Source organism: Branchiostoma floridae, chromosome 12, assembly GCF_000003815.2.
Source record: "Branchiostoma floridae strain S238N-H82 chromosome 12, Bfl_VNyyK, whole genome shotgun sequence".
Taxonomy (NCBI): domain Eukaryota; kingdom Metazoa; phylum Chordata; class Leptocardii; order Amphioxiformes; family Branchiostomatidae; genus Branchiostoma; species Branchiostoma floridae.
Window position 1 is genome coordinate 316,612 of NC_049990.1, and position 18,190 is coordinate 334,801.

The window sequence follows — 18,190 nt, forward strand, 5'->3', positions numbered from 1 at the left end:
TAGCAAAACAAATAAGGCTGACATTACGTAGAATAGACATCAAGGTAATGCGATACTCCATGTAAAAGTTACTCATGCAACTGGAACTGGAGAAGTAAACAGTCAGACATTTCAGAAAGCTTCTACTATTTCATCAGTGACTGGACCATAGCTTGGATGAACATTACTGTAACTTGCAGTTCTCAAAATCACCATCAGGAGGCATTTCTTTCCGTCATCTGATTAGTCTCTATTTTACTGTTAAACCAGAATTTTTAACGTTTTTTTTTTCAATGGCAAAAAATGGGGACCACCAAAAATGGCCTTATTGGTAGTCCTTATTTAGAGTTGGCCATTTAAACACATTTGTTTTTAGTACATAGAATCAAGAAAATGAAACCTCCTTGGTAGAATACAATGTAATTCAGAAACTTGAATAGTTAGATAGGATCATGACTCAAAAACACCTGAAGATTTTTGGTTGGTACATTTTGTAGTCGTTGCATGCTGTTTACTGTCCTTTCTTGGCTGTATGATTACAAGTGCCAGTCCAGTCTGTTCACAAATGTCTCTCGTGCAGAATAAATGCTGTGTTGTCTGATTTGGAGGCTTAATGGTCATTTATGTTATTGTTTTGACCCATGAGTGAGTGAGTAATAGGAGATCGAAGCATCAATATTTCAAAAGGCTCATCAGTTGAAAGATTCGTGACAGCTAGTAAAGAAATGAATGGCATACGATATTCCGTTTCAAATTTTTTATTGAGGATAGAAGCAAGTTCCTAAAAAAGCAGCAAGCTGCGGCGCTCAAACTTAGTTGTAAATACATCATTACCAATAACATAAACAATATTTAATTATCTTAAATACTATCGTCCTGCTTAATATTTGATATATATATATATAACTAAGTGATATTTTGTCGTCATCCTTTTGTTATCCTACAAGTTTATATTTCCATATTACACAGATGCAGTATGAAACCGTAGTGTGTATTCCTTGTCGATGTCTAATTTTGCTGCACATATTTTCCATTGCTCTAGTTTGGTATCAACAGAAAACCATGACAAATCAAACGCCATGGGAAAATATGATAACGTAAGGTGACCAGCATATTATTGTGATCTCTGATATTCTTCAGTATACTTATCATTGTTTTATGGCAATGGCTTCTATGCGAAGAAGAAGAAGAGGACTTCAGCCCTTTGGCTGATGTGCATTACTCGTGGGTTGTGTACGTGGCGTTTCTGTTAAGGTGCACTCTCACTGCACTTGTGTCAAGCTTGCGTCACTGCGGGGTTCGGAAGATTACTATTTGGCAAGGCACTTCAGAGATAAAGAACGAATTTTATTACTTTTGTGTATTTTGTCGTCTTTTAAGTCATAGTCTTACGTATTCCGGAATATCTACTATAAAATCGGCGAAAATACCAAAACAGTGACGCAGTGAACGAACCCCGCAGTGACGCAAGCTTGACTTAAGTGCAGTGAGAGTGCACCTTGGCTTTATACCCCCTTTCTACTAGAACAGCGCTCTCACTCGCGACCTAAAATTTGACAGAGCGCTTAAAGACCTGTATGAAAGGAAACAAATATTTTTACACTATGTGTGTCTTGTTGCCTTTTCCAGGCACCCTTTTTGATTTTGTATGATATACCCTGTATGAAATCGAACATTACATGAATCGGGTTTAGGTCGCAGCAGCAGCGTGATCGCCGTCTAGTGGAAAGGGGGTCTTAGGTCCGTCCTAAAAGATTCTTCAGAAGGTGATAACTATCGTAATTCCAACCCACCAACGTCCCCAATCTATCCCCACGTCGATGACAAAACGCCGCCCGTCGCCCGGGTAGACGCCAGTGAACCTGTTGTTGACTTTGCACAAGGTCGGCCCGAGGCGTTCCAGGGCGAATCCGCTGCCCAGGTCGGTTCGCAGGGGGTAGGGGCAGGCGGCGTCCGGTCCGTAGGTGGCGTCATCAGTTTCCATGGTAACGGCGCGCGAGGTGGCATAGCTCGCCTCCATCTCTGTCAGGAATTGGTTGTAGAACTGCGGAAGGTTCTGTTGGAGGGCTGTCATGATGTAGCTGGGAAACTCGCCTGCAGAGAAGGAGAAGGACATTTCAGAAGCACGGCCAGGCACCGGAAAAATTCAAACTGTGGGCCACAAACGACAAGGCAAAAATGTGACGTGTCACAAGTATGAAAACCGTTATTATTTACTGTAGGTCATCTCAAGCATTAGCCAAGTACTATTGTATTCAGCTTTGCTAAGCTACCTATGAACTCTAAGATCCTCTAATAGCAAATGCTATTCAGATTGCAGTATAATCAAAATATTGAAATTTGAAACCACCGTTCGTAGACTTGGTACACCAAAATGCAATGTTTTCACCGAGCAACGGATATAGGTTACCCTGCGGATATAGGTGAACTAGCGTTACCAACGCACCTGGTAATCCAAGATTAGGAAAGTTCCTGGTTTCTGGCAGGATGAGCGCAGTGGTGACGCCCGGCGTACGCGGGTCGGTGTAGCTGAGAGCCCACTGCTCCGGCTGGATCGTGATGCTGGCCGTGGCGGGCAGGTCTGAGATCGGCGCGCCGTCGTGTGGCTGGTACTCCTGCAGGTCGCTCAGGAAGCTGTCCATGCCCAGCTCCGCAGAAACGGCAGGGCCCAGCAGGCCAGACAGGGCGGTGGACTCGCTCAGTGCGGCGGAGTAGTCAAATTCTAAACACACGATTTACTGTAATTACTGGTGGATTCATTTTTTCATTTCAGTTTATTTATTTAGCCTTCGAAAAATTGTTTTTTTCAAAGCACACTTGTCTGATGCTGAAATCTTGCGTGGCTCACCTGTAGGCCGCGGACTCGATGGAGGACACTCTAGGACAACAAAAGAAAGCGTTTTGATACAGAAACTCAGACCCAACAGTGTATATAGAATAATCTGTCAATGCAAACCCCAAAAAGTGTCACAGAAAGCCTTCTTCCACAGGGTCACACAACTGTGGAACTCACTTCCACCCAACACACGTACAGCTTCATCTCTGACTTCATTCAAAGCAAATGTACGGATCACGCTTAGGGACCTTTCTCTGTGTAAAAAACTAATTTTGTACATAAGACAAAATATTTAGCTCAACAGTTGATATCATTAATATTATTATAGGACATGTTTCACAGTTTGGAAAATGTTTTTGTCTCGAACATACAGACGGACGCAGTGTTTTTACTTTATTCAAATTGCAACATAAAATATGTTTTTACTTTACTCAGGTTGCAGCGTTAAAAAAGTATTATTATGTATATACCTTGTATCACCATTTTGTGTACATTTTATGTGTCACTGTACTTAGTTTGTTATCTACTGTATTTGTATTTCTCTCCCAAGGCCAGCCCTGTAATAGCCACGGCTAGTTGGGCGGCCTTGGCTGACTGTAACATCAGCCAAACGAATAGATAAATAAATAGTGTTTAAACTTTTCCTTAACAACGAAATGCGTTTAATGTAATACCTCTTTGCATTGCTCAGACAATCCATTTCTAGTGTAATGTAATTTCTAGACCATTATTAACAAGACATTTTTTACTGTCTGGAAACTGGTTTGGGTGTCAAACATACAGACGGACGCACTGTTTTGACTTTATTCAGACTGCAACATAAAGTCAAAACAGTGCATCCGTCTGTATGTTTTGACACATTGCAACATCAACAATATTGAGAGAAAGTGATGGTGTTACCGGTTGATTGTTCAGCAGTGAAAATATTTGCTGTGTGTCTTTATACCCCCTTTCCACTAGGACGGCGCTCTCTCCGCGCACTCTCTGCGACCTAAAATTTGACAGATCGCTCAACGTATTGTATAGAAAAGAAAACGAAATCTTTTTACGATTTGCGTGTTTTGTCCCTCTTTCAGTCACACTTTTACGTGCTGTATGATATACCTAGTATAAAATCGAAGGTTACACATATCCTGTTTAGGTCGCAGAGAGAGCGCAGCGCGATCGCCGTCTAGTGGAAAGGGGGCCTCAGCTAGACATTTTAGCTGTTTTAGCAACATGACTTCTCCGGTGTAGAATTTTATGATGTTGGGTACATGGCAGTAGTTTTTCACTTACCAGTAGGTGTCATGATAGTGGCTGTCTCCACTGTAGAAAAAGGTTTTGATTGATTCAGTAAATGGTTTTATAAAGATACTTGTTGGTTCACAGCCATACTGTTGGCTAAACTTTTGGTTGGTTGGTTGGTTGAAACGTGACGAAAAGATGATATTTAGATGCGCCCTTATTCCACAACAATTTGTCTTGCAAATTATAGTTATAAATGCACACAAAACTCCCTGACACTATAATCAACCAATGCCTAAGGGGTGCACTATGTCTAGTAGTAAAGCGCGCCCGGTAATAAAAAACTTACCTTAAAAACAAAGTTATAGACTGATATAGTGTATCTCTCCCAAAGTGATTTCTGAAATAGTGGCGTTTGTTGTATAATCAACTATGGTGATATAAAATTCATTCTGTTTTGTACGAAGGAAAGACAATAAACAAACCTTCACACAGAAACACGCGCGCGCGCACACACACACACACATACACACACGCGCGCGCACACACACACACACAAACACACACATGCACAAATACAAACACACAAACACACACACACGCGCGCGCGTCTATGCACATAAGACTTCTTCGTTCCTAAAACGAAAATGCCGACTTACCCGGGGCTTCACAGATATACGGGTTCAGATTCCTGAAAATAAAACACACATTGGTGATCATATTTAATATACCCATGGATCAAGCGGAAAGTAAAAGCACAATGAAATTCTTTATAAATCAGAGAAATTGAATCCTAATATAGACGTAAAAGTCCTGAACTCAGCATCGCTGTAGAAATCCAGATCATCACTTTCCCCGCTGATCCAGTATCTGTAAAAAAAATACACAAAAACATTCGTGATAGTGACTGGATCTACTGACTGTGGCTGTCCCTAGTCATTACTAGACTGAGACAAGTTCTTTCTTTCTTTCTTTCTTTCTTTCTTTATTGACGATGAGACAAGTCATTACAAGAGTCTGCCTAGGCAGCTTTGGGCTGGTAGCGGCAGAACCTACAAAAATGCGGACGAACATACAAAGAATTCATACAATATAATACAATAAAATAATCAATAATTAAAGTTCTACTAATCGTCATGTAAGACGGACACAACAGAACCATCAGAATCATACTAGAGCCACATTTTGGGTAGGGATCAAGGAGAAGCGAGACTGTGGTCTCAGTGCATGTTTTGTATCATGTTTTTCTTGACTACTAATTCTGTACAAGCTCCCATGTACAAGTATTTACTCCCTAGTTGCTAACGACAAAGGCACAGTGAAACTGTAGTTTGTAATGTACATATGTATGATGCATCTGATGTCATTTTAGTGTGTTTAATTCTGTAATCTTTCTGTCATGTCCATTGTGTGATATTGTATTGATGTATTTTTATGTGGACCACAGGAAGAATAGCTAACAACATTCGTGAATAGTTTCATCAGCCCGGTTGGTACGTCACTGAATAAAGAGAACAGCGACACCTGTCCTGCAGTACAATGTAAACCATGGCAGTCAGAATTGCCCTGAAGAAGGTGACAGACGGTCACCAAAACGTCGGTGTGGAATACAGTCAAACCTGCCCGAGCGACCACCTGTTCTCAGCGACCACCTGGCCATTTTGACCGCTTTTTCTCGGTCCCGATTTATTTTCCCATTGACGTAAGCATTGAGCGACCATTTCTCAACGACCACCTGGCCAACGCGACCGCGACCGGCCCAAATTGGGACCTATAACGACCGCATCATTTTCAAGATTGAGGTTTTCATCGATTTTTGATGATAATTAGCGCGATTTTGTGCCGAAATCGGCCAGTTTGCGTCGGAGTTTGGGGTTAAATTTACAGACTACAGTGTGCGTGTTGTATTTGACATTAAAGACCTCGCTTCTTTGCGTGCGTACAGTGTGCTTGCCATTTGCCATTAAACAAAACGGCAACCATTTATACTTTGCATCGGGCATGTTTTGAGTCGATACTCTTCTCAGCGACCACCTGTCCAAATCGACCGCTGTTTTCCGGTCCCCCCTTGGGCATGTTTGACTGTAAACCAATGGCTGTGTAAAAAAAGTCTCTTTATTCAGCTAACAACATTGTTAAGCTAAATGTGTATCCAAGTCATTCATTCATTTATTTATTTAGTTAGGTAAAGTCAAGTCAAGTCCAACTCACGGCACAGCCCCGCTGGCTCCTTCCATGGCTGCCTGCCTCTCCTCCTCGGTGTCGATCACAGCCAGCTCGCCGCCTCTGCTCTGGCAGTCGACTATCGCGTCTCCGAAGCTCCTCTCCACGTCGGAGATAAAGAAGCATCTCCCGTCCGACTCGCGGTACCCTTCGCGACACACTGCAACACAAGCGTACCATCATCCCTGACCCAACCACATTAGTCCATAAAACCCACTGCCAGGAGTTCCAAAAGCCAAGGCCACGGGGTAGACCCCCGAAGCTCTGGAAGGATCAAATTTCAAAAGACATTGTACTGAGTCTCAAGTGTGCGGAAACAAGTGCTAACAGCTAAGGAGCGTGCAGTCTGGAGAGTACTGACGGAGGGGAGCAAGGGGCCAGTCCCTGGCCTATTATATATAAAGCACTTAGGCAGGTAGGCATGATCCTTGTCTCTGCCACATTTGATTTTGTTTAATTTTCTGTTTACTAATAGCATAAGTTAATTTCACTGTATTGTAAATGGACTCCAGGAAGAATGGTGTGAACCTTAATAGTGTAACACGAATGCAGATCCAAATAAAACAAACCGATTTCAGACTATTAGTCTAGGCGATTGGTGCAAAAATTGCTCAAATTATGATAAAAGCATGAAACTTGGCACAAGTGTTCTGTACAACAATAGAAACAATTCTAGGAGTGGTGCCAAAAGAAACCTGCTTTTACATGGCAACTGTTGCTAGGCAACTGTTTTTGCATGGCAACGAGTACCACTGTCTGAATTTCTGCCTGAAAATGCCTTGATTTTGCACCAATCGCCTAGACTATATCTTATAGTTATCATAGTTATTGGGTGACTATTCTCGCTTGGCAGCCAGGGGCTGAATTGCGAGGAGCTTACAATAGGCGGGGCTAAATCGCAAATGTCTGTAGCGAGCTGTCATTCGGCGCCACTCGGGTGATCTCAATACGACTGTCGCAAGTGTCTGGTGGGGGCTCGCCACTCAGGTATATCCTTGGAAAAGGATGTACATTTTGGGGTAAAGGTAGAGATTATGAAATTTCTTTTGAAGGTCTGTATGAACAACAAAAGGTGCGAAAGTATCATCATCACCCCCCCCCCACACACACACACACCCCTATATACTTATTACGAAGAATAACTTTCACGTCTTCGGCATTAAAATGAAAAGCTAACACCTTTAGCGAAGGACCTTTGATCAATATGAGAAAGAAGGAGGATAAAAATAAACGTCAGCATATTGTAGGAAAAATGTAAAATTTCAGAAATAAGACCTTACTTTGGATGGTCAGTGCTGGTATTGCCAAGAACACCAGAGAAAAGAGAAATGTCCTCTCCATCTGCAATATCAGCATAAACACATATTACATAAGCATGAACACCACTTGAAAGCTGATCCGAAAAAAGCAACGTCAAGACCGCTATCGTCGCTATTCGCTATTTACCTGCATGTTGCAGGTATGGTTTTGATGCTGGTGGGAACTTTTCGGTAGCCGGGGATGTAGGGCGCTGTATCTCGTGAACGGATGGTGCGAGCACGACGATTTTTGGTACGTGGGTTGGGGGTGGTAGCCTGACACTCAGGTTTGATTTTGGGCCTCCTGGCGTTTGAACTTGACATTGCAGGTGGCATTTTTGGTGTTTTGGGGGCACTTTTGGCGCTGTGTGTCTGGAACGATACGCGCGATTGCGACGATTTTTGGTGCATGGGTGGGGGGTTGTTGCCTGTTGCCTAGGATTGACTTTGGGCCTTGTCGCGTTTGAACTTGACCCGGCAGGTCGAATTTTGTGTCCGGGAGGGGTGTTTCCGGAGTTATATCTTCTGAACGGCTGGTGCTGGCGCGATGATATTTGGCACATGTGTCGGCGGTGGCTGAATAATGCTCAATTTTGATTTTGGCGCCCTTGGTGCTTGAACTTGACATTTTAGGTTACCTTTTGTGCGGGCACGGGGCGTGCGCTGTATCTCCGGAACGCAAGGTACCATTGTGTTGCTATTTGGTACGTGAGTTGTTTGTGGTGTCCTGGTGGTCAGGTTTGATTTTGGGCCGCCTAGTGCTTGAACTTGATACTGTATAGGTTGACCCTGTTTTTGTGTGGTTGGGGCATCCTCCCAATATCTGCTTGGTTTTAAAAACAGATTATGGTTGGGTGTAGAACCATCATCTGGCCTGGGCCACCTTCAATGTATCAGGTTACTTAGTGGCACTGACAGTTTGCCAGATGACGGGAGTGTACAAGATTATATATCTGTTGGTCAGGTATAATTGGAGTTTGCTTATTACTCTTTGTGGTGTTTCTAGAGCTGTATAGTACTGAGTTTTAAGTTTCGGTACAAGTTCCTTTACCCTGTTGGCAATCATGGTTGAACTTGAACTTAAACAGAAGAAGATGCAATTTTCTAATGTGGAGGAGAACTGTATAGAGTGTGGGCATAAGAGAAAGGTATGTGTATGATTTGTCCTGTGTTTCTTTTTGTTTCTTTGGTAATGCCATTTCCATACTGTATACAGGTAATTTGTAGTTTTGGGCTAGTCATATTCGCTTGGTTTTTGGGCCTGCTTAATCTATGGTACAGGCAGGGTTAAGTGGTGGAGGCTTAGCTTTGTTCTGTTTTAAATTCAGTATCGTTTGTTGCATTTTGTCGCGGCAAATATATGATGAAATTCCCCTTCTAAGCAACTGCTCATTGGTTTGCGGGGATGTTTGCTGGGTGTTTGCTCTGACTACAACAGCTTCTGAACTTTTCAAAGCTTCCATTGCCAGCAGCTTGCCATCTATAAATGGGATTGACAAGGACATTTTTCATAGTAAATTATGCTGTTAAATTTGGCTTAGATACTACAGGAGATTTAGGTTTGGGTTGGATGGATTGAATGAAAATATCATACCACCCTGGGGACTAACTGTTGCTGCTGCATGGGGGCTACCACTATTCATATTGTCTAATGTCTATGGAACTACAGATAAAAGTATCATTGGTCAAATTATGCAAGTAACATTCCGATGTCAAGTGAATAACACCCCAGAAATAAATCTTTAATGAATATCATTGGAAGAACACAAACCAAGGAGACTTAGCAGCTGCATTAGGTCAGTACATTGAAATAGGAAGATATTAGTATATCATGTGACAGAGTAACTACATGTGCATGGGCCATCTGAGACAAAAAAAGGTAGCGTCTCAACAACTTCAAAGTACTGTGGTTGGTTACATACTTAAGAAATCCAAAATAAGTAATGTTCATCCATGTCCAAACTTACAAATTCAGAAAATGGAATTTCAGAGTCAGACTTTTGCATGGTGCACAACCAACACGGTAAAAAGCTCATTTTTCCAACCACGTACCACAGACAAAAAGGCAAAAATACACAATAGGTCTACAGAAACCCAATACATTTCATGCAGGCCTGAGGTCTACGAACTCTTGTTTGTACCTTTTTTTCTATTCGGCGTTACAGGATTTCTGTTAGGCGGATACTTGTCACCGTCTATACAGTTTTATAAAGAGAAGTTTTATAATAAAGTTTATTGCAAATTCTTACCCGTGGGCTAATTGCAGGTAACATAAGAGATTCAAACAGTGTAAAAACAATGTCACAAGCGTCTATACTAGTAAATGCTAACTCTAGATCCTGGGTTATTGGGTTCGACTCCTTTTTCGAAGATAGTGGAAGGCGAAAGATCCCACCTTTTCTATTATGTGTGGGTTTTGTGATGTTAGAAGGAGAATTGTTTTCATACCAGAGGTAAGAATAATTTACCAGACGTTTTCAGGCTAATACCGATGTCAGAATAGCATATGGTGATTTATCAGCAATATCGAGTCTTAAATGTCCAAATAAAGAACTGGGAAGTAGATAAAAGTTGGCCCAAAGCAGTACACTCGACATGAGAAAACGTCTTGATACAGCATGGCAAAAAAAGACAAAACACGGTAGTCATAAATATGCCCAAGGAAATTGACGGTATACACTTTGTGCAAGTAGCAAGCATTCTTTTGCATTGAAAATAACGCTGCCAGGCCTTTTTACGTGTGAATCTTTCATTAGAAATAGCTAAAACTCACCATTACTTCGCTGAAAGTTTCTGGGCTGACGGTGAAGTAAGTTGATACCAGATTGATGTCAGCTATAAGATGTGTCGGTGATCCTCAGGTCTCAGGTCTGGTCTGGATAATCTCACTCTCCTGCAGGACTTTATCCTGAGCGGGAGAGAGGCTTGTTTCCATGGCGATAACCAATAGCCTTCCAGCACTCGTTCACGTCCATCTTTTAATTACAGAGGTATCCATGGCAACCCATGACGTCTGCAGACGGACAAATGACGTCGGGCCACGTGACACGAACGCAATGCAGGTTTTTTGTTTTATCTATTTCAGAAAAACAAACTTACATGCGCAGAAAACGGCAATGCCTTCCTGAATTGTGTGTTTACTCACAGTTTATCACAGAAAGAATACGCCACATAACGCTAGCACACCTTTATCCGCGGGGTAACCTATATTCGTTGTATCTAAAAGAAACGGTACTTGTGGATATTAACTCGACCAACTGTGGTTTCAAACGTCCATCTTTCCAAACGAATAGATAAGTAATGTTTAAACTCTTCTCTAACAACGAAAATTGCCCTGGTAATCCATTTTTCGTGTAATTGGACCGATAATAATATGACATGTTACACTGTCTGGAAATTTGTTACGGTCTCAAATATACAGACGCGATGCACTGTTTTGACTTTATTCAGACTGCAACATAAAGTCAAAACAGTGCATCCGTCTGTATGTTAGAGAACCGAAACAAGTTTATTTATTTATCTATTCGTTTGGCTGATGTTACGAGGGGTGATCAATAAGTTTTCGGCCTCACCTAGAGATTTGATTTGATTTGATTTGATTTATTCGGCTGCATATCCATCAGTTTTCGAGGCACAACTTCATAGTATGAAGTCTTTTATCATTGTAGTCATTACTTTCCCGGCATTCGTTTTTTTTTTGCACATCAGAATGTAAGTAGCGAGAGAAACAATGGAGAATTGTGATCAGACATGTGTGGGTCAAGTTCCCCATGAAGTAAATTCTTTGTCATTAACAAAAAGACATTGTCAAAATGTTTGATAATGATTCTCTTCCTATTTCAAGCAAAAAGAGTTGGCTGTCTGACTTCCAGCAGCGCAAGTTGACCCGCACACCTCAGGTCGCAGCTCAATTGTTACATTATTTTCCTTTCCCTTAGGCCACAGCATGTAAATTTTATGGATGACATCAGCGCGCTCATTAATTTTTGCCTGATTTCAGAAAAAAACAAGAATTTTTTTTCTTCTGCAGGATGGTCAACATGACGATAAAGTACCAAAATTAGCAAATATATTGTGTTGTAGCCTAATAATTGTACTTGTAGAAGTCACACTAGGGAGGTAGCCATAACTATAGTTGTAGAAATGAAACTTATTGGATAGTTGTAAAAGTGACACCAATATGGAAGCTAAGAGTGTGGTGACCAACTTTGTTGGTGATGCTAGTCTACCACACTTGTGTCACTTTTACCACACCAGTACATGTCTTAAATACAGAAATGAATTCCTTGTTGGCTCTGATGCGATGTTTTGTCCCTTTAGTTCTTTTTACAACAGTCATCACAACTTCATGGTGCCTATTTTTGAAAATGTAGCCATCTTGTTTTTTTTCACCCATCTTGTTTTTTTTTCGCCCTATCGCACTATTTTTGCTGTCTGCTGAGGATGTCATAAAATTTAATTGCTGTGGCCTTACCTAACATTACTGGGTGTCGCCTGCAAAGTAATGATCACAATAATTTGCATGTTGGTACACTTTCATATAAGACTTTATACTTGACATCTATGCTTCGAAATCTGAGTTGTGCTTATTATTTCTGGATGAGGCCGAGGATTTATTGATCACCCCTCGTACAGTCACAAGGCCACCCAACAAGCCGTGGCCATCACAGGGCTGGCCTTGGGCAAGAAATACAAACACAGTAATACATAAAATTTACACAACATAGTGATTCAAGGTATATACATAATAATATTTTTTTAATGTTGCAATCTTAATGAAGTCAAAACATACAGACGGATGCACTGTTTTGACTTTATGTTGCAATCTGTATAAAGTGAAAACAGTGCATACGTCTGAATGTTTGAGACCAAAACAAGTTTCCAGACAGAATACATGTTATTAACGGGCCAGTTACACTTCAAATCGATGACCGCGTAGCACAGTGGTATTGTGTTCGGCCCGTGACCAAGAGGTTGCAGGTTCGAATCCAGCTGCGTGTCACCGATCTTGTGTCCTTTGGAAAGGCACTTTACACGACTTACCTCACTATACTCAGGTGAAAATGAGTACCTAGCTTCGGCTAGGACGTTAAATGGAGGTCCCGTGTCTGGGGAGAGCCATACCCCAGGCACGTTAAGGAACCTGCCATACGTGCGACACTTGCGACAGTCGTATTGAGGTCACCTGAGTGGCGCTGAATGGCAGCTCGCTCCAGACCCTTGTGATTTAGCCCCGCCCATTGTAAGCTCCTCGCAATTCAGCCCCTGGCTGCAAAGAGTGAGTAGTTGGCCCACCCAATAACCAATTGTCAAGGCGATGCAATGAGGAATTTCGTTGTTAAAGAAGAGTTCAACTGTTTGAATGTACCAAGAATAGAGAAATGTGGATCTCTTTCATATTTGCATGAACTCCGCTCTGGCAAATTCAAAACTTGACTTACTTTTATTGAAAAAGGAGTCATAATAGTAAAAAAGGCGGAAAATATCAACATAAACGTGTCTGTCAGCTTTTACTACATTGAAATAGTGTGTCTGGTGAAACGTGTGATACGTCATACGTGTGTGATACGTCATACATGTGTGATACGTCATACGTGTGTGATACGCGAGTGATACGTTATACGTGTGTGGTACGTGAGTGATACGTTATACGTGTGTGATACGTTATACGTGTGTGATACGTGTGTGATACGCGATTGATACGTTATACGTGTGTGATACGTGAGTGATACGTTGTACGTGTGTGGTACGTGATACGTGTGTAAGCATACCGCAAAACGACGTCGATGTACGAAGTCAGTATCATGTACTCCCCCCCCCCCCCCCAGTGGCTTGATGCACATTGTACTGAGAATTGCTAGAGTCCATTCCGAGACACCATGAGGGTTTTTAGACAATAATTGTAATAAGTTGGAATTATTTTTAATAAAAGAATATCTAAGCCCCAACAATTATAATTTTTTTCAAAAATATTAATATGGAATTTTGAATCTATTTGAATTCCTTTGAATACTTTGGAAACATTTTGAAAGAGATCACACAAAAATGTCTTTATTTAACATAATCTTTAAATATCTGCAGGATTCTTTCATTTTTAGAAATATTTACAAAAAATGGTAAACCTTGCCAAATGGTAGAATTAATTCATTGCCCCATAAAAGTTAGCCCCTTTTGTCTGCCTGGTATATTTTTAGATTTCACTGATGGGCACTGGTGGGTCCTTTGTGGTAGGCCATTGACATGACACCCAGCCGTACTTTGCAAGGATGTGTGAATTGCTTTCTTCCTAGCCCACTGACCCAATATTACAAAAAATGGTAGAAAATGGTAAATAATGGCAAAATGCTGGTAACATTGTTTACAAACTGTTAGAAGTATTCTGTTCCACATCGGGAATATTTCAAAGGTTTTACAGACCTGGGAAAATATTTAGAAAGTTCAAATAGCGTTAGACATATTTGAAAAGTATAAAATCTCCTGGACATATAATTGAAAACAATTGAAATCATTTGTAAATGATGACAATGGCAACCCTCGCGGTGACTCGGAATCAACTCTAAGTAAAGCAAGGTAGCCTGGGTAGTGGGTACAGTCCTGATAGTAGTTCGCTTCTACTTTTATTATACAACATATATAGTCACTTTTCTGCTCTTCACTGGGAACCTTGAAATCTCTAATGTCTGGAATCATCCAAACTTTGGAAGAGAGCACTGGTTGGTCTCTACACATCAGCGAATTAAAGAATGGGTTCAAGTGCTCTTTCGAACCGGTGTTCCAACACCGGAAATGCCCCAAGTCCGCTTGCGGAAGGGCATGATGTCATCGAACAAGCGCTCTAAAACCCATTCCTTAATTCGCCCATCACCTGACGTCACCACCAAAAGGTTTGAATGTGCAGCTAAAACTACAGATCCTTTTGACAGATTTGTTTGAAGGCCAATGATGATGATGATGGTATGTGGGTAGTTACTTTGGTAATGTCCCAAAGAAACAGGCCGATTTGGGGCCCCCTTGCAGTATTTTTATGTACTGCAGCATTGCAGGCTGACATTCCCTTTCTGCAAGTAATGTGGTATGATCCACAGACAGCTGATCTGTCTGGCTTTCAGACAGGCCTCCCCAGTGGCTTCATGGACATTGTAGTGGTAATGCTAAAGCAAGCCTGGGTACCATACTTATAGTAGTTTGCTTCAGTCTACTTTTATCATACAATACATACAGTCTCTTTTCTGCTATTTGCTGGGAACCTTGAAATCTCTAATGTCTGGAATTGTCCAAATTTTGCACGAGGGCGCTGATTGGTCCCTACACAAGCGAATTAAGCTTGGGTTCCGCTTGCCAGAGGCCTGTTGTTATCGAACAAGTAAACCCATTCCTTAACTCGCTCATCAACTTACGTCCCCACCAAAAGGTCTGAATGTACAGTTTCCCAGACGGGTAGCGAACGTAGCAGCGAACTACTACCTGTCTGGTACCCAGGCTAGAAACAAGGACATGAAGAAATTCACAGAAACTACATATTTGACAAAGGAATAAGATGTTGTTAAGTGTATTTATTGTAAGTCCTGTTAACATAGGCTGTGTACAGTCCACCTGGCTGGGGTTCAAGTTCGGGTGGTTCAAAGTTCAAAGTTCAGGACATCGTCCGGCAAAAACACAAACAGGTCGACACACAGTCATAGGAGGGACCAACGAACGCATGATTTACAAAATGCAACATTCCTGGGAAGAAGACAAAAATACCATAAAGATTTCACAAAAGTCAGCAATTTTATGTCAATTTCTATTCCATTATTTCAGTCGTACACACGTGCAATTGATGGCAAAATTACAGTCATTGTAAGTAGGAACGCTGTCAACTATAGAACTTAGCGCCGCCTGGCACACACGCCAGGCACTGCACTACGCTGAGACAGGATAAGATATTGCCACGGAGATCGTTGCCATAGTTACTCACTACTTACATACAAACAAGAAACTACACGCTACACAGGAAAGCGACTTTCCTTACCAGAAATCACGGGTCGGTAAGAATAAATTTTGCCATCAATTTTTCTCTTTTTTTTCTCTCACTACACTATAAAAATAACCAACACCCATGCAGCTCTGCCGGATTTAAATAGGTTCTGCCCTGGAAGCAGGATTCCCATTGGCTGGTTTTAGGTAGGCAACCAATAGGCCTTTAGTTTCATTCTATGGTAGCCAATGGGAAGGCAGCTTGCAGGGCTGCTCTACCATCAAGCAGGAAGGGGAGTATGCACAGTGGGATCTTCCATTATTGAAAGGCCACGGGGGGAACCAAGCTGCATTTGAAGTTTTGAAACTTTCGTTGTCTAAAAAAGACCTTCACAAAATGTGGACTACACAGGGGCTAGCTGACGCTTTCCGTCTCAAAATGGACCCTCCTCCCCCTACAAACGTCGTGGACTAGTTCACTGTTCCGTGTTGCTATAGCAACCATAGTAAACACGTCTTCACCCCCCCCCCCTCCGTACAGTTGGCTACCACCCCGGGTCTGCCTGTATCAGGAATTTTGTGGCGTTTTGCCGTGTTTTTTTTCATGCGTGGAAATTTGAACATTCCCAGTTTTGGCGTTGGAAGTGTGGTCTGAACAGTGGTACGTGTCCGAACTGTGGTACGAACAGCAGTACTTGTCCGAACAGTGGTACTTGTCCGAACTGTGGTCCATGCGGGTCGAACGGCGGTACATGCAAGTTAGTAGTACATACAAGACAGGAACCGAATCAACCAGAGTTCCTCGGGTTTTAGTAAGAAGTCTTCAAGTGTGTCACACAAAGTGTCGGACGCTTTCTTCTTTTTACACTGGAGTCTTTAACAGGAGAGATTGCTTTTCACAAGTCAGAAAGATCGTGTTACATCTTAGTTCTCTCTGAGGATATCAGGTTACAACTTTGAGGATGTGTACAAGGAGTGGAAAAACAGTCACGACTGTTACTTTACATGCCGGGCTGACTGGGTCCTCATTGGTCCAAAGGAAACGGCAGACAAACAGAGTGTGAGTATATGGACCAATGGAAGCCCTACCATGCATTACCATGGAGATGACCTTTGACCTCCAGGTGACCCTACAACCTTTTGTAGTTTCTCATATAGTGGAAAATAAATTTTTGGTGAATCTCATGCTATCACTAACACATTTATAAACTTTGTACTGTACAATTTTTATCAATACAAGCAAATCTACAGAGTCAGCCCAAAATCTTCCTTTTGTGCCTCTACCTACTACCTCACTCGTGATCTCTCCGTGACTTTTCCTCTCACAACCTTTCATTCCCTCCTTCTATCCACCGCCCATGTCAAACAATATGGGGGCTGGGTGCCACGTTTCAGGGGCTCTAAACTGCCCCCCGTCTTTTTTTTTTCTTTCCAGGTTTTCAAAGGGAGTTTTGGGTCTTCTCACACAGCATCAGCTGCCTGCCCGTGTCCATTTCTCTTCTGTCATGTCTACTAAAGGAACGACTTTGGTTTCTCTGGGGCCGCCGAGGAGAGACCCCTGGCAGCTGGTGTAAGAACTGCAGCTGCCGCTCCAAAGAGTTAAAGAGAGGGAAGAATCAATCAACACTAGTCTACGATCTGTTGTGGTAAAAACTTGTCCCCGAGTCCCCTCATTACAAGACGTCTTAGTCCCCTTCTTAAGAACGGCTTCTCCCGCGGTTAAGAACGTCGGCAGGTGCCTTGCCTGCCCTTCTTGGCACGTGCAGAAGAAAACGTCACGCTAACGTCCCGTCTCTGTGCATAGTTACATCATCCCTCCCCCCGACGGGCGGGCGGCGCCGTGACAGGCAGCTGTCAATCACTCTCCCCACCCAATATGGTTACAGCTGTTCATATATGGAAATGTGGAGCTGTGTCCCCCCTGCCCATAGTGGTACGATCCTGACAGATTTCAGTATTGCTTCTTGCTTTCCTCAGGAAGTCACCCAAGGCTCCGCCCCGAGGGCGTCGCCAAAAATAATCACAGAAAAGGTTGTGTTTATGAGAGAACGGTGCTGGGCTGCCTGTCACGCCCCCCTCCCCCCGCCGGCCGACCGCTCCGGGACCAGGCGCCGCTTCACGTGAGCTTCTCCTTGGCGGGAACCCACGCGGTCTGCTGCGAGTTGTCCTGGATCACGCCCTTGACCTTGTCGTAGATCTCGTCGATGGTGTCGCCCTGAACGATCGCCGTGAAGTACTCGGCGAACTCCTGCTCAAGTTTCTGTGCACGCTCGTATGTTTTCCTGGCCTGTTCTTCTGTGATTCGCTTGTTCATTTCCCTGCAAGGGCAAAGGTCATAGGTCAAGGGCCATGGCTGAAAATGCTAGAGGTCAGGATGTGGGGTCAAATGCTGCTTGACATGCTGGGAAACATGCAGTATGATTGACAGCTCAGCATGCTGGGATATGTAGATGAGCAAAATGATTGACAGCGTGGCATGCTGGGATACGTACAGGAGCAGTATGACAGCTTGGCATGCTGGGATATGTAGATGAGCAGTATGATTGACAGCTTGGCATGCTGGGATACATACAGGAGCAAAATGATTGACAGCTTGGTATAATGGTTATATGTGGAGAAGGAGACCTCAGCCAACCGTTCACACTTACGCCACATCTTCAGAAAAGACGCT

General features: G+C 42.6%; 3 protein-coding genes across 17 annotated transcripts in view; all 3 read right to left on the reverse strand.

The window, feature by feature from the left end:
• Positions 1-268: 268 nt before the first annotated feature.
• On the reverse strand, positions 269-4,147 carry LOC118427839. The gene is made up of 4 exons (XM_035837810.1): positions 4,094-4,147; positions 2,828-2,857; positions 2,426-2,701; positions 269-2,073 (listed from the first exon to the last, which is right to left on the reverse strand). The coding sequence occupies exons 1-4, from the start codon at positions 4,104-4,106 to the stop codon at positions 1,739-1,741; spliced, it is 654 nt and encodes a 217-aa protein (XP_035693703.1). The 5' UTR covers positions 4,107-4,147; the 3' UTR covers positions 269-1,738.
• A 665-nt stretch (positions 4,148-4,812) lies between these two features.
• LOC118427884 lies at positions 4,813-10,634 on the reverse strand. The gene is made up of 4 exons (XM_035837847.1): positions 10,337-10,634; positions 7,546-7,606; positions 6,254-6,425; positions 4,813-4,912 (listed from the first exon to the last, which is right to left on the reverse strand). Exons 1-4 carry the CDS (start codon positions 10,337-10,339, stop codon positions 4,813-4,815), a joined length of 336 nt encoding a protein of 111 aa, XP_035693740.1. The 5' UTR covers positions 10,340-10,634.
• A 4,462-nt stretch (positions 10,635-15,096) lies between these two features.
• Positions 15,097-18,190, reverse strand: part of LOC118427794 (disks large homolog 2-like) — a 104,620-nt gene continuing 101,526 nt past the window's right edge. For all 15 annotated transcript variants that reach the window (XM_035837743.1, XM_035837742.1, XM_035837737.1 and 12 more), the window contains one exon: positions 15,097-17,837. In XM_035837743.1, coding sequence (XP_035693636.1) covers positions 17,636-17,837 — 202 coding nt within the window. In that variant the 3' untranslated portion in view covers positions 15,097-17,635. The remainder of the gene's footprint in view (positions 17,838-18,190) is intronic.

Bases quoted from the DNA above. Each gene is read 5' to 3' on its own strand.
- LOC118427884 (XM_035837847.1), bottom strand. The intron at 6,426-7,545 runs GTAAGGTCTTAT...CTTGTGTTGCAG, and splicing joins ACCAGCACTGACCATCCAAA to TGTGTCGCGAAGGGTACCGC. The intron at 4,913-6,253 runs GTGAGTTGGACT...TTTTTTTTACAG, and splicing joins GGAGCCAGCGGGGCTGTGCC to ATACTGGATCAGCGGGGAAA.
- LOC118427839 (XM_035837810.1), bottom strand. The intron at 2,702-2,827 runs GTGAGCCACGCA...TCGTGTGTTTAG, and splicing joins ATCGAGTCCGCGGCCTACAG to AATTTGACTACTCCGCCGCA. The intron at 2,074-2,425 runs GTGCGTTGGTAA...CCTTCTCTGCAG, and splicing joins TCCTAATCTTGGATTACCAG to GCGAGTTTCCCAGCTACATC.